We start from the raw sequence: 14,877 nt of genomic DNA, 5'->3' as shown, positions 1-14,877 counted from the left end.
AGAAAGAAGAAAGATTCGCAAGTTCAAGTATTTTGCTCCTCCGCTTCACCGTCAGGCGGCGTTCTCAACGTTTTCACGCGACGAATTGCTACCCCTGTTCGAACATAACCTTTTCCGTTTGGTACGTAACGAGGGACGGTACGTGTTGTTGGAAATCTGTAATCTTCTCGAAAATCACTCGCGCATTACAAGATATACACATAGCTGCCTAGTTTAAAGAAATAAAGGAGCCTCGGGCGTATTGTATTTTTTGAAAGTAATCTAACGCCATGTTCGTACGAGGAAAATAATATGCCACGAAAATCTGTAGTGTTATTAATATTTCTACCACGAATGAACGTGAAATTAATGCGCGCTGTGTTTATGATTTCAGTTTCAGTTCTGTAATATATTAAGGGAATCAACATGGCTATTCGACCGGTGTACAGGCCTACAATTATCAAGAAGAGAACTAAGAAGTTCATCCGTCACCAGAGTGACCGATACAGTAAGCTAAAGGTACGATGCTTGTTCTATTGTTCCTTGCAATTTATCGGTTGTAATGTTTCGGAGGCTGAAGCCATCGAAAGCGTAGGATATGTTAACGGATCTAAGGAATGTTTCAGAGAAACTGGCGCAAACCGAAAGGTATTGACAACAGAGTTCGTAGGCGCTTCAAGGGCCAATATTTGATGCCCAACATTGGTTACGGAAGCAACAAGAAAACACGTCACATGCTACCAACTGGCTTCAGAAAAGTATTGGTACACAATGTCAAGGTAAAAACGAGCTTCTAATTATCTTCCATTCAATTTGGAGAGTTTGAGTAACATCAACGAACATCTTAAGTACTGATGAAGGACAATAATTACATATTGCGTTCTTTTTGTTCATACACATTATCAATTACGTAGAAAAGGGAACGAAATGTTATTTGTTTTATGTTTTGCTTGAATTTACAGGAATTAGAAGTTCTGATGATGCAGAACAGAAAATTCTGCGCTGAAATTGCTCATGGGGTGAGCAGTAAAAAACGTAAATCCATCGTCGAACGTGCTCAACAACTTTCCATACGCGTGACCAATGCCAGTGCAAGATTACGTTCTCAAGAAAATGAGTAAACTCACGTTTTTATTTGGTTTAATAATAAACTATTTAAAATATGCCTGGCATTCTTCTTTCCTGTTCTCCATTCCCTGTTAGTATGATAATTATTAGCTTTCCTAAAGCATCGTAATAATCAGTTGAATATTGAAAACATTTTATTAATTTACTTTATACAAATCACAGTATATACAGAATAACGTAAGATTAATAAAATTCGCAAAATTCTACCGTACCGAGGATTAAGTTCGCTGAAATCTCTTAACGAGTAACAAGTCTTATCGTTACTGCGTCGCTATTTATTGCACGGGTTGCAGCAACAAGCAATAAATAGTTAATGATGTTTCTAATGACACATAACGCGAGTGGTATAATTTACTTAATGTGAATGTAAGTACATCGATCGTAATGCATTTTTAAATATAAAATGTGATGAATGCTTAACTGGATTTGTTGAGAATCAATGAAAGGATTAGCTGATTATACAGAAGTACTTGTGTTGTACTTCTTGTATCTCTAGGATCAAAGATAATCGGGGGAGACGTTGTTTAACAACACTTTGTAGGGTTTAAAAAATTATCAGTTATACTACTGATATAAGGTACCGTGATAATTCACTTCGTAACGAGTAAATCAACATATAAATAACGTTCTATTTAATTTGCTTTAAGTACCCTCTTTCTTTTAGGAGACCGTCCAACGCCTCCTGATTATAGTATACCACGATATCGGTCGACGCGACACCCTCGAATACGGCATAGACGGAGGGTTTCAAATTGTAGAAAAACAGAGGTTGACCCTTCGATGCGAAATCCCTTATTAGACTGACAATTACGGTGGCTGCAGTGAAATCCGCGCCATAAATATGCGAGCAGTCGAGCACGACTGGAGTAGCCACGCTCCCCGCACGTTGACTGTACTTCGTTACTAAGTTCCGAACGTAATCCACCGACGGGAAGATTAAACACCGATCCGGCGTCAGCATGAGATACGGGATCCCATGTCGGCTCTGCAACACACGAGATATTTGTTACGTCCCCTATTGCAGAATACTGCTATCAAGGGAGAAGAGCGAAGGGTATACGTACAACGAGTTTCTCCACAGATATCTTTGGCCGCGCTGCATGGTACAGAATGAATAAAATATTTATTCCAATGCCGCATAGGATTCCAATTTCCAATTGCAACACTAAACACGCAATGAAGGTTCCTAATCCAGGAATCAAATCCGATTCTACGAGAAGAGAGAATGATAGCAATGCACAAATATTAATACGCTCAAAATCATCATGATCTTAAAATCGTACTTTTTGTTCTCCACATTGGTTTTACGACTTTAACTTCCACCATGAATATCACCGCAGCTATAATAATTGCTGCTAACGTTGCCCTCGGTATATAGCTAAAGTAAGGTGTTAAAAACAGAAGTGCTAGTATCACCAGAACACCTGGAATAAATTACGGATATATCAAGCTGCTAAGTTTATACATTAGGAGGCTCGTTGAAACGAAAGTGCCGTGAAAATTTACCCGTATAAATACCGCCCATCGGCGTTCTTACTCCGGAAGCATTGTTCACTGCACTTCTACTGAGAGATCCTGTACTAGGAAATGCCTGGACGAAAGAATTGCCAATGTTTGCCATTCCAATCGCCAGTAGTTCTTGCGTTGCATTAACTGACTTGCCGATTGCTGAAATAAAGAATGCCACGATTAAAGCCCGCATAACTGGTCAAGTAGGCCGGCTGTTATTCTGCGCAAGATGAACTGTAAACTTACCAAAGGCTTTGCAAATAGCAATGTCCTCCATTAACGAAATAAGTGGCAAAACAAGGACACCGCTTCCCAAATTTGAAATCATTTCAATAAACGTCACTGTTTCATTATTGCTTTTGGTATAGCCAAATGGTGGTATTTGTACAGTCGGCATACCTCCCGGAATATGTCCTACGAGAAAAATTCATCACCAACGTGCTCGACTTATAGCGTCATAACGCCAGCGTCTTCTTCCCCAACTTGGACTTTCAGCGGTAATATTACTTCATGGTTTCTTACCAACCAGTTTGAAGGGAGCTTCCTCGCTAAGGCTGTATCCCAAAAAGCCGCAGAGTATCACTAGAAATGCGTTCCGAGATGTACCGATCAACCAAATGAGTTTATTAATAGCACGATACTTGGTGGTTTGCAGCTCTTCGTCTTTAGGGCCAATATTGTACGATGCTAGAAGCTATAACAAGACACAGGGGGGTGCCATTCAATTGCCCATGATACCACAGCAGAGTTAAGAGGGTAATGGCACTGTAGTACTTGTGATCATACTTCAAGCTATGTACAATAAAGGCCTTCAAACAGATTTCGTATTCCATTCGCTATACTCGCGTGAAAAAAACTCTCAAAATCAGGCTGCCTTTCCGGGCTCTACAGTGCCATTACCCCTTAATATGAAATATTTACCCTGAGAAGTAAAAGAAACGCTATACAAGTGGCGCCGAGCGCAGCGTCCCAAGCTGAAGTATTATGCACCTGCCCGACAAGGCTTTTCCACATTTCAATGAATTGGGCTCCCTTGGCGGGGATGCCGAGGACGTCTTTTATTTGCGAGGTAACGATTATCAACGCTACCGCTGAGGTGAAGCCTGAGCTAACAGGTCCGGACACGAAGTCGATTAGAAATCCTGAAGCAGACGTGCAATTGTTAGAACCACTATTCCAAAGCGTTCCGTGGAGATGTTTAGAAATTTGATCCTTACCTAGACCGAATATGCCCATTACCAGCTCTATCACACCGGACAAGAAACACAGTAGTATCGCGTGTTGCACAGGCGCGTCAAGGTGGGAGACTGTTTGATACGTGAGTAAAGAAAGAATGGCAGTAGGACCCAACGGCGTGTCTTTACAGGATCCAAATATAACATAAATAAAACAGCCTAAAAAGCTACCGTACAATCCATACTGCAAAGTATACAATCCTATGTATGAGAAATCCTTGCTACCTTCGCTTTGCCTAAACGTTACCATTGCTTTGGCCATGCGCTCGCGAGATCGCGCAACGTTCTGGCGAAATTAACTGACCTGGGGCGGCACACCTGCCACATTAGCGTACGCTAACGACTGTGGGATAACAGTGAGACCAACGGTGACGCCGGCAACGAGATCGCCGAGCGCATCTTGCCCGCTGTACCTTGGCAACCAGCTCAAAATCGGTAGCCTCTTGTACATGGTCTTCTTTGTGCAAGCGGACCTAAAGCGTCGCCTGGTGTACTGTACCACCGAATCCAGGAGGCTCTCCTTCTGCTCGATAACGTCATCCCCGGGCTCTTCCACTACTGTGAAGAACAAACACGTTAACAATTTTCTCATTGTGCTTTCGTTTGTCTAATACAGACGGGGAATCCTACACTGACTAAACAAGGTAAAAGGATCAATTACTAACGACGATTCACTCGACGTTAACGAAGGATCGGCTTATTTTTAGATCGGAAATCATTTAACGGTGCCCCGCAGCTTATCATTGAAACACCCTGCGTGAGTCGAAGTCCAATCTTCGACGCCTTGATACACTTCAAAATTGTAAAATGCACTTTAGTGGATGCCTCTTTAATGATCCATCTGTAGCGTCATGTATAATGCATATTTTTAACTAGCCAAACAATTTTGTTAAAGCTTATGATGTTACTAAACTTCATGCCAAAGAACAAGCCTCAGTTTCAATTTGTTTCTTTGTAAATAATTGAGACAGAAATGCTTCGTTTTAGGCAGGAACGACTGCCTAGTACCCTTAATTAAGACTATCATTTGGTGAACAAAATTATTTTACAGTTCACAAGTTATAACACAAACTCGAGAAATAGCCAGATTTTCAGGGGTGAATTTAAACCCCTTAGAAGTGAATTTGGGCAGCAGAAGAAATTGCGTAATGCGTGCCTATATATTCTGTACATATCCGGGTTGCGGATCTTCCCTTGTAAGAAACGCAGGTATCTTTTATTTAGCAAAGAGCTCGAGGAATCGCCATTGAAGTGGAATTGAACCCTTTACACTCGACAGTGGATTCTCCATTAGTAGATATTTACAGATAAAATCGGACGAGCCCTGTATCGCTTGGTGACTGTCATAGGAGTCGCGCAGAATTTGCGAGTTGTTCGAATGGTCGAGGTTGAAGCTATCGCCGGATCCGCTCAGCGCGTGGTTCACGTACGCCCCGTTTCTGTTATCCCCGTTTCCATCTCCCTTGCCGTTCGGTTTGGTCATCCTGAAAGCAGAGAATCATATAGAAATCGCCCCGAATACACCATTACCTCCGATAGAGGCTCCATTTATTTCGTTCCTCGCACGCTCCCGATTACTCAGCCTCGTTGCTTCAAACCGGAGCCTTTACGGAGAAGCGTATCGCGAGTGTTTTTGTTGATCAATCTGGATTAAATGGTTCAATAGAAACACATGAATCGTGCACAACAGCACGTAGGCAACAGTTCTCGCGAACTATGTCGAATCAGTTTGTTTCCTGACCTAATAAAACGAACGTCATCTGTGACTACCGAATAATACCCACCCGATTCGACATCCTACTTATTACTTAGCCGCCGGGCGGAATTAGAATTGTGCCCTGTAAAATTGCGATTAATATCGAGATGCAATGTAGATACCGACGGTGTTATCAGGAGGAAGGGAAATTGGGGGGGAATAATTAGATCCCTATTCATGCAGCCAACTGTGCTTCTGAGGACCTTTTTCTGTCATTTCCATTTCAGCTGTTGCCTTTAATTAATCGCGTTACGAAACGCGACGTATGGTATCGGCGATGAATTATGCTCATCGGATGAAATTATGATTTATGACATTACGTTCGACGGTTCGTTTGCTCAGGTTCCCATTGATCGCTCAATCGCAGCAAATATTTGATAGAAATATCTGATCGAGAATTGCGTAACGTTTGAGCCGCGCGTTCCATTTGCGCACGAGCATAAATACATAAATAATTAAGTATATCGGAGGAAAGTTTTTAATGGTATCGGCTTTTAAATGTGAAACACTTCGAAGGACTATTTGTTTGTCGGTTTTTAAAAATCGGGTTTAAAAGCTGCTGTTTACTTATAAATTCGTAAAATTCGAAAATCGGTTTTTAAATTTAAAAAAAACGGGGTTTATATACTAGAATTAGTATGCAGAAATGAATTAATTATTTAATTAAAAACATTATCATTTTGACTTGAAATCGCCTCGGACACAAGCATATTGTAGTAGGTAACAGTTCACTGTAAAACTAATCTTCAAGAGTTCATATTTTCTGAAGAAAAATACTAAATTGAATAAAGATCTACAATTTGGCACGGATTTTAGTTATTTTATTTTCTCTTCATTTGGTTTCGTATGCAGTCTATTTTATTTTGTTACACTTTTGTAATTCCATAATATTAAGGAGACTGAAAATTTTTTAAATAAGTACAAACATTTATTTACTATTTTATTTATATCTTTTTTGTGAAAATTCGAAAACCGGTGTAACCCGGTTTTCTGGGAATAGTGGAATTCGAAATCGGTTTTTGTATAAACCCTAATTGTACCTAATAGATTCAGATTAAAAAGTTTGAGTCAAGTTACCTTCGTATTCCTATTCCTCATATTGAATATGTACTACGTTTGAACGAAAGCTTTCTCCAAATTAGGTGTTCATTTAGGCTCCCTTCGTTCGGAATTGAGACAACGAGCTCCGTTAATCGATCATTCTCTCTCGCGAGCATTTCGTGCCCAACATTGAAATATTTCTGCTCGATTCGCTGCCTTTCCAAATGCACGTTCGTCCGAGCAAGTGGAGGAGGCGAGCCGTTTTCGAGGCGAGCCGTTTTCGAGTCGAGCTGTTTTCGAAGCGCAGCAACGTATCGACGTGTACTAAAGAATCCATCTGACAGATCGGCGAAAACTGTAAGTAAATGTTGACCAGAGCTTCGTGTTTTCATAACTGTTTAGAAGCCTACGGTTCGAAATAGCCAGAGAAACACGGCCCCTTAACAATGGCAATCCACCGTAAAAGCTCATCGTGACCAGGCGCCCATCGTTACAGGGCTGCGTTAAAATGCGGCGAACCGCTCGCGTTGGTCAGAGATTTGCATTTGGCAGAACGGTAGCAACAAACCTCTTATCGCAATTACTATACGCCGACTACTTTTTGCTTATCGGTTTCAGTCCAAGTTGCCCGTGACACTTGCGGCCGATTCCGATAAAAATAGACAATTCGTTTCCCGATATTCCTCGCTCCAACACTTTTCAGTGCCTGAAAACGAGAATCGCCTGAGTGGTTGCAAATGAAATTAACACTCGAAACAAGCAAGTAAAAATACCACGCTGCTCCCTCGGTCTTTACAGAATTAAGAACCGCGAATTGGTTGGAGGTATTTATCGAACCAAAGAGTCCACGAGGTCTCCGCGAGCAACCTTGGCCATCGTGTACTTACGCTTCGAGCACCATACTGCAAGCAGAAGGCAAATGGGCCAAGAAACAATTATTTTTAAGTAGGGGTGGGTTCGAAGCTAACTTTTTAAATTCTCGTAACTCGAAGCCGAAAGTTCGCGAGGCTTCGAAACTCTCGAAGCCTGGATATGCTGATTCCTTAGTGGAATATCTTGCTCTAAGAACTGAAGTCAAGAAAATTTCTCCACAAATCCTTATCCACCATAGCAGTGGCGCACTCAGGATTTAATCCTGCGGGGAGCCGAGTTGCACGGATAAAAATATTTTCAATGCAAATTCAATAAAATTCATTAGGTGATTATAAAAATTGATTTAAAGAATAAACTCCATGTTTCTTTTCTTTTTTCTTGAATTACTTGTGTCGTTACATTAATATCCCTTTTCTTTGGGGGTGTCAGGCCTCCCCTGAGTGCGCAACTGGACCATAGTTAAAAAACAAAAACAATATAAACCTTCTCGAGGCACAGCTGCGAATTGATTTTATACTTTTCCTTATCTAGGCTCTGAGAGTTTCGAATTCTTGAAACTCAAAAATTTCCTTGGTTTTCAAGGGGTTTGGAGGCTCCGACGTTCCGAGGAACGTTGATCACTCCACCCATCCATCGAGCATATACAGAAACGGATGGATACGTGGCTTCGCGAGTAGCCGAGTAAATCTCCTAGATCGGGTATCTGAATCGTTCCCCGGTCTTTGCTCGAGGATTCAAGACCAGCCAGGCTAATCTCGATGCAGACACCGTTTCCACGAATTTCCTTTGTCCGATCAGACAGGCAAATATGTGCGGCGCGCGAGACTGCTCGGGGAAAGTCGATGAAACCTCGTGCGCGATAATTCGCGTTAATTTTGCAATCCTGATGACGCTGGTAAGCTCTGATCCTGGAATCGCCGGGCTCGTTATGCTCGCTGTGCCACATTCGCCAGGCGGGAGGACGGGCTCGATATGAAAACGAAAGATGGGAGGGGTAAAATGTGTATATTGAAAAGCGAAGGAAAAAAGATGTTATTACCAACGGGCGTGTCACATGACTGGCTCATGCAACCGGTCATCCCGTGCGCTCACGTGCTTCTGAATCAACCTCGTTCGCCGGTCACGCGGTTCCCCTTTACTCAGTCTCCCGCGATCGCCCGCCTCGTAAATTAATCCGTATCAACATTGCTTTTCATGCAAATTGCACGACACACTCGAATGGCTGCGCGACGCGTCTCGCCTCAATCTCTTCGCCCACAAATATACATATGTTAATCGGCTGAGCAGCTGAACTACAGCCATCGCCTTGAAAACCGTAGATTAGATGCATTCGCGGCCGACGATTATGGAAAGCTATGCGACACGGCCTATCGGTGGCTTCCAGGTTGCGACTCTTCTGCGCAAAAGTGGGCCGCCCGATTTGGAGCTCGAGGCGCGTCCGCCTTGGAGACATTAGGCGGACTCTAACGCACCGTCCACGAAGACAGAAATGATTATGAACGGTTTATCACTGGTGTAGGGCCTCGAAACTGGCGGAAAAGGGGTGTGCTTCTTAGATAGAAAGCAGCTCTGGAGGTGTATAGAAGTTTTAGGTACGAGGGTTGCATGAGTAGGCAAAGATACTCTGATTCGATATTTAACTCTTAAGTGGCCCTTTAATTTCAGTTAAAAGTTGGACCTCTGCGGCCTGCAATCATAAAATCACGATTGCTTTATAAAATAATAAATATAGAAATATAGTGTTAAAAATTTTGGAAACAAAAGTAGGCGATAGATATTCACGAGTAATATCGAACAGATAATACGCGATGGTCTATATTTACTTAGGAAATCCGTGAGACAGATCTCGTTAGTAAAAGCTAAACTGTATAAGCTGAATATATAAGGGCCGCAGCGGCCCAGGAAGTCCGACAAATCAATTATTTTATTTAACGTTAATTTTTACCGAATTGCTAAGTAGAAATTAATTTCCCTTTGCAGCATCAGAAGCGTAACTAATTACACGAATGCATACTAAAGAGTTATTAGTTTAAAGTCGAATAATCCACTTAAGGGTGAAATAATATAGGAGAGCCCTAGCTGAAGTTATGACAATATTCGTTAGAGCTGCTCCCTCGTAACGCAATATCTCGATATCGATTATTCGATAACAGGTACCCATTCAGATGCTATTCACATTTAGAAATTTCAATCAGAAGTTGCGTCATTGCGAGGTGCCGGATTTTTTTTCCGAGTCCAGTATCGCAGAAGAAAATGACAGCCTGCGCGTGTCGGGCGTAGGATTCCCATACCTCTAAGTGCACGGTGATTATTTCACACGGACGGAGGAATTTCGATTTGCAAAATAATCGAGCGCAAATGAATACATACGTGGCAACTTTTTCTATTACGAGTATTTCTGACTCGCTAAAAACAGCCGTGCAATTATCGCCGTTCACGTTCGCGTGCATCAGCAGCCAGTTTCTGTTACGTATGCTCGCCTATCGTTATTGGATAATTTACTGGCGAGGAAATTGTGGGACCGAGCGACATTCGGCCCAACGAAATTAGAGACAGAGGCGACCGAACACGTCTTAATTGCGAGCGTTCCTCGCCCAAGGATAATTGCCGGGGCTGCCGCGGCCATCCATATGCATGCTGCAGAAATAACGATAATGCATCCAGCCAGCGTTCTTTCTATTGCAAATACCCGGGCAATTTTCATGGCAACGGTACTGCGTCCTTTGGCTGAGAGATCCGCGCGCGTACAATAGAAGCTAATGTGCGCTATTTCGCGGCACGTGCGCCTCGGCGTCTTACTTACTTAAATGCTTAGTTGCAGGCGATTAAAAGGAGGTCTGAATACCGCAATAAAGTCATGTGCGGGGCATTAGGGAAACGCTTGCGTTTTATGTCCCCTTTCCTAACGAAAAGCTGCGATGTCACCGCGCAACGTTCCTTCAACTTTGGCTATCAGCGTGGGGCTGGTTAAGAGCAGGGATTTCCAGTGCTAATAACAGAGATAATAGCAAACGGCTATTTACTATAGAATTTCAGCTGGAAAAACTTCTTTACGCCTCTTATTTCCGTGTTTCAAACATTCTGCTCCCTTTTCTACTTTCGAATGCAACTACTTGTCCCGTATCCGTTTAGAAAAATTTGCGAAGGATGCAGATCGTGGCCACGGCCATTCGATCCCGCGGCGCGAAAAGGAAGAATAGGAAAACAACGCTCGGCGGAGTGGCGGCCGCCGCGACGCTTTGATTCAACTGCGTATTGCTCCGGCAGCGTAACGAAATTGGCGAGCCGATGGGCAGCAATTGATTTAGCATTAAACGATGCTAATTGCTCTCATGTGACAGCTATTTGTTGATGCGAGTCAATAATTTCGGATTTAGGGGCAACAAGTGAGCCGCATCCAGATAGCGACGGGCTATTGTAGAGTCAGGGAGGATCAGGAGGTCGGATACACCCGTGGTCTCTCGCAACGAGCTTCAATCAACGACGACGCTGCTGTTTCAATTTCGAACTTGATCTTTGTCCGACATTCCGGCGAGGGTTTAAGTTCGTTTGCAAAATTCGCCGCGCAGCTCCGTCCCGATTCGCCGGTAAGTCGGGGAAAGCATTCTAGCAGGTGCGGCGTAAACGCCGTTGAAAATCATTTGAATCCAGAGACATCGGATTGTGGAGAATGAGCCGAACACCAGGAAACGGAGGCGATACTCCGCCGTGACTCTCGCAAGCGAAGCTTTAATTATTCCGAATAGCCTGCCCCCTGAAAATAATTCCGTCGATTATTCCGAAACGATAGGAAAGCGTCGTGGGATTTATCGTTTAAGTTAACGTTTTAGAAGCGATAAACGCGCTTACGTTCTGCGTAACCATCGTAAACCCATTCCTGTAACGGTACACGCGTTAAGGAGCTGTTAATCACACGCCAGACTTTTCACGGGACAATTCAAGCAAGGCTGTTAGGCAGTGCCTAATGTTAGTCAAATAAACACAGCGTTAGTGGCATTCCAGGGCTGTTTGCCACGCTCCGAAGAGGAATAATAGTTCGACTCGTCATTAAGGAAGTGGCATCCAGTAAAGATAATCAATTGAATTGAGACTGACACGGTAACATTCAATATTTGCCTTTTGCGACGTCACGCGACACATCGGCACGGCCCAATAGCGTTTAGACTCGGATAAGTTCTCCTCTCTATGATTTGCTTTCTATTTTTTTTCTTTCTGCGATCTAGAACGGTTAGGATACTATATTTTAATTGTTTTAATTATTACAAGATGCAATCTCCTTTTAACAGACGCGTTATTTAATTTCGCTGATAACTGTCGTTTACTATCCCTTGGATGAGAGATAAGGATGATAGTGTAAGTTACAAGGTAAAGATACTGAAGCACCTCTGAAGTTTCGTTTATGAATTACCAACGGACATATCTGACTGTAATTTATGTAAACACTGTGCCGCGATTCTGTCCAGCACAGTGTTTTGCTCGAATATAATTGAAAAGGGCTAGATGTGTTTAGTAGACAAAGAATGGTCTGTTATCGGAGCTCGTATTGCACCTCGTATCGAATAAAACCGATAAGAGAAATTAACACAATTTCACTTGTCACTTCTGTGAATTTCTTTTCGTCAGAATCCTCTTTTTCCACGCATCTCGCTCTACCATTTCCCCTCGCCAATCTATTATACACTCGTCCTTCGTCCGTGTGCGAAAGAATATCCAATAAATGCGGTCACATGCGATTTTTCTGCGTCTTCCGCCGGAGCAACATGCTTCCCACAAACCGGTATCGAATCGTGGATCTCGTTTTAGGGATCGACAGGCAAAGGCCTGGTAAGACTCCCGCCGCGAGCAGTTCCGATGCTCATTGTTTTGCAAAGCAACAATTACGAGAATCCAACGTGACGATGAAAGAAGTGAATACGATGTACCGATTTATCGAAATATCTTCACGCCCCGCGGTGGGAACTGCATTTAATTCCTCGTCCCTAATGCCTCCCTCTGCCCGTGCTTGAAAAAAAAAAGCGAGAAGCAATAAACTCACCTAAAAGCTACGACGTGAACGGCGAGAATCCTTGTCCCACTTGTCGCTTCGTTTCCGAGCAATCTTCGGGGTGTCGAAGCCGAAGGGGGACGCGATCGGGGATCTCAGTCCGAATTTTTCTCTCGCGACGGACCACCGAGCGAACAAGAACCGGGAGCTACTTGTTCTTGCAGCCGCGACACATCCTACTCGCGTAGAATTAAAAGCAAGAAAGAAGAAGAAGAAGAAAACAGAAGAAAAGAGTGGATTAAGCGACGACCGAGGGTGCGGGGGAGGGGGAGGAGGCCGTAAGTAGTCGTCGATAGTCACAAACTGCTTCACTTTGGCGGGTACCTGCTTCCTGGCCGTTTCGAGCGACGATCTCGAAGGACGACGAGAAGGCGGCGGACGCGAGTCCCGTGACACTTTTCTGTGAGAAGTAGAATGACAGAGGTGGCCTGTGAGGGCAGGGGACCAGTGATAAAACACGTAATAGAATCCGGTTTCGTGAAGCCGACGACTGAATCCGCGGCAATACGCGAACGGCCATTTAAATGCTTCGTGGTTCTTCCGCCGACGGTTTCTGCCGTATATTCTCCTCCCCTTCTCCTTTAGCCGTCTTCCAGGCAATAACGTCACTGGAGAACAATCCAATCGGAGGCATAAGGACTCTGCATTAGGCCTCTCTCTCTCCCTCCCTCTCTCTCTCTCTCTCCCTCCCTGCCCGTCTCTACGTTTCCCTTGCTCTACCGAGCATTCTAGATCCGCCGATCGAAATTTATTTAATCGAACGGCCACGCCAGGCGGGCCCAACGCCGACGGTTCTTCCGCTGGCGGGAAGCTCGACGAACCGCCGGTGTCGTCTGTTATGTACAAATTTCGCGGGCAGCTTCTTCGAGACGAAAGGGTGCTGTTTGTATTTCGACGCGACCGGTTTAATGAAGGTGATCCCTGCTTGTGTATACACCGACGGAAATAAACAGAGGTGCAGGGACCGTACGGCTTACGAAGTTCGAAGCACGCTCGTGGACGTTGAGATATCACGTTCTTCGTATATCATCCTCGAATTCCATTATTTCCAGCAAGATGGTGCGACGACATTCTTGATTCCGAAACGCTGCGCTTTATCGTTTCGGCCGTAATCCATTGCGGTGCAGCAGATAAAGCATCTTTTAATTTGTTCCTAATCCATTTGCAGCCTGGCCGGTGAACCGCGCGTTGATCCGCCGTGGGCGATACCTTTGAGAATAAAAGTTATTTATTGCACTATTGCCTGCCTCGCTATCGACTTTCTCGCTCAGCCTAGCCCGCCGACGAGAAGGTCGAAGATGTTGGACGCCCTTGGAACTTATCGATAAAGAAGTTCTAAGAATTCTTACAATGATAGCGTACAACGTCGTTGTAATAAAGCCTTTGGTGGCAGTGCTTTTACTGGCAAGGTGTTTTTTAATCCCCGAGAGCTCAGAGCTGCGGTACGCGTTACATGGGTCATATATGATCGATGTTTACCTGTGGTAATGAACACGTTTAGATCGTAAGCTTTTTTTGCGCGTTGACAGGAGACTTCATCCGAGCTGACTAATTTCGTTTGAAAATTTACCTGCGCTGGCGAGGTCCTCGTGAAGCTAACGCAATTTAATAATCTGCAAGCATAGAATTATTGAAAAATCGAAATAAAAGGGTGCGAGGAATTGTTCTATGTTTATATCAATCAAAATTGAAATCTTTGACGTGGAAGGTTCTTTCAACCGCGAAAGGACGAAGCAGCATGTTCGTTCCAAAGTAATTGTGTAATTAACGTTAATTTCGTGGGCCCCGCATGTGCATTATTATCTGCCTTGTAACGCCGATAAAGCCGACCGTTGAGTCTGCACTCCTGAGGATCTGAAAACAACAAGGTTGCGTCCTAGAAAACCACAGTCCTATTTACATATTACATGGCACGTAGAAAAAAACGGGAAGGAGCTTAAAACTCCTCGTGAACTGTGCGGGCATTTCCATGGAAAAACGTAGCTGCTATCGAGGGGGAAATTAGAGTTGTGTGTAAAGATCTTAAGTCGTTAGATAAAGTGATAAAACCTGTAATCGGATGTACCAATGAATGAACGAAAACAATCCGGTCACTCGGATTTTTTCCAAAAAAAAAAAATAAGGCAGTAAAACAGTTATCGTTCAGTAAAGAGATGCACAAAGAAGTATAATAAAAGTAACATTAAATAAAATTATAGTGATATAAATAATTCTGTAGTCTTTGTATTCATGATACAATTTTCGGCCTGGCACGGCGTATGTGTAACACGTTATAACAGCTCTTTGAGAATACTAAAACTGGAGAGTGCGTT

General features: G+C 43.5%; 2 protein-coding genes across 3 annotated transcripts; one reads left to right on the top strand and one right to left on the bottom strand.

Annotated features, from left to right (window-relative positions):
* On the top strand, positions 1-1,142 carry Rpl32 (ribosomal protein L32). Its single transcript, XM_076815586.1, has 4 exons — positions 1-138; positions 374-498; positions 606-758; positions 942-1,142. The coding sequence occupies exons 2-4, from the start codon at positions 406-408 to the stop codon at positions 1,098-1,100; spliced, it is 405 nt and encodes a 134-aa protein (XP_076671701.1). The 5' UTR covers positions 1-138; positions 374-405; the 3' UTR covers positions 1,101-1,142.
* Positions 1,143-1,223: 81 nt separating this feature from the next.
* On the bottom strand, positions 1,224-13,116 carry Esp (Epidermal stripes and patches). 2 transcript variants are annotated; one of them, XM_076815544.1, is made up of 11 exons: positions 12,557-13,116; positions 5,157-5,335; positions 4,156-4,409; positions 3,834-4,035; positions 3,538-3,758; positions 3,139-3,310; positions 2,863-3,030; positions 2,614-2,775; positions 2,391-2,531; positions 2,172-2,317; positions 1,224-2,092 (listed from the first exon to the last, which is right to left on the bottom strand). In XM_076815544.1, the coding sequence occupies exons 2-11, from the start codon at positions 5,332-5,334 to the stop codon at positions 1,736-1,738; spliced, it is 2,001 nt and encodes a 666-aa protein (XP_076671659.1). In that variant the 5' UTR covers position 5,335; positions 12,557-13,116; the 3' UTR covers positions 1,224-1,735. The 2 variants fall into 2 exon arrangements, with proteins under 2 accessions (XP_076671659.1, XP_076671660.1); XM_076815545.1 differs by lacking the exon at positions 12,557-13,116 and adding an exon at positions 6,685-7,319.
* Positions 13,117-14,877: the final 1,761 nt, after the last annotated feature.

The sequence above is a fragment of the Andrena cerasifolii genome, chromosome 6, assembly GCF_050908995.1.
Source record: "Andrena cerasifolii isolate SP2316 chromosome 6, iyAndCera1_principal, whole genome shotgun sequence".
NCBI classification, from domain to species: Eukaryota; Metazoa; Arthropoda; class Insecta; order Hymenoptera; family Andrenidae; genus Andrena; species Andrena cerasifolii.
This window is presented reverse-complemented; position numbering and strand designations above follow the sequence as displayed.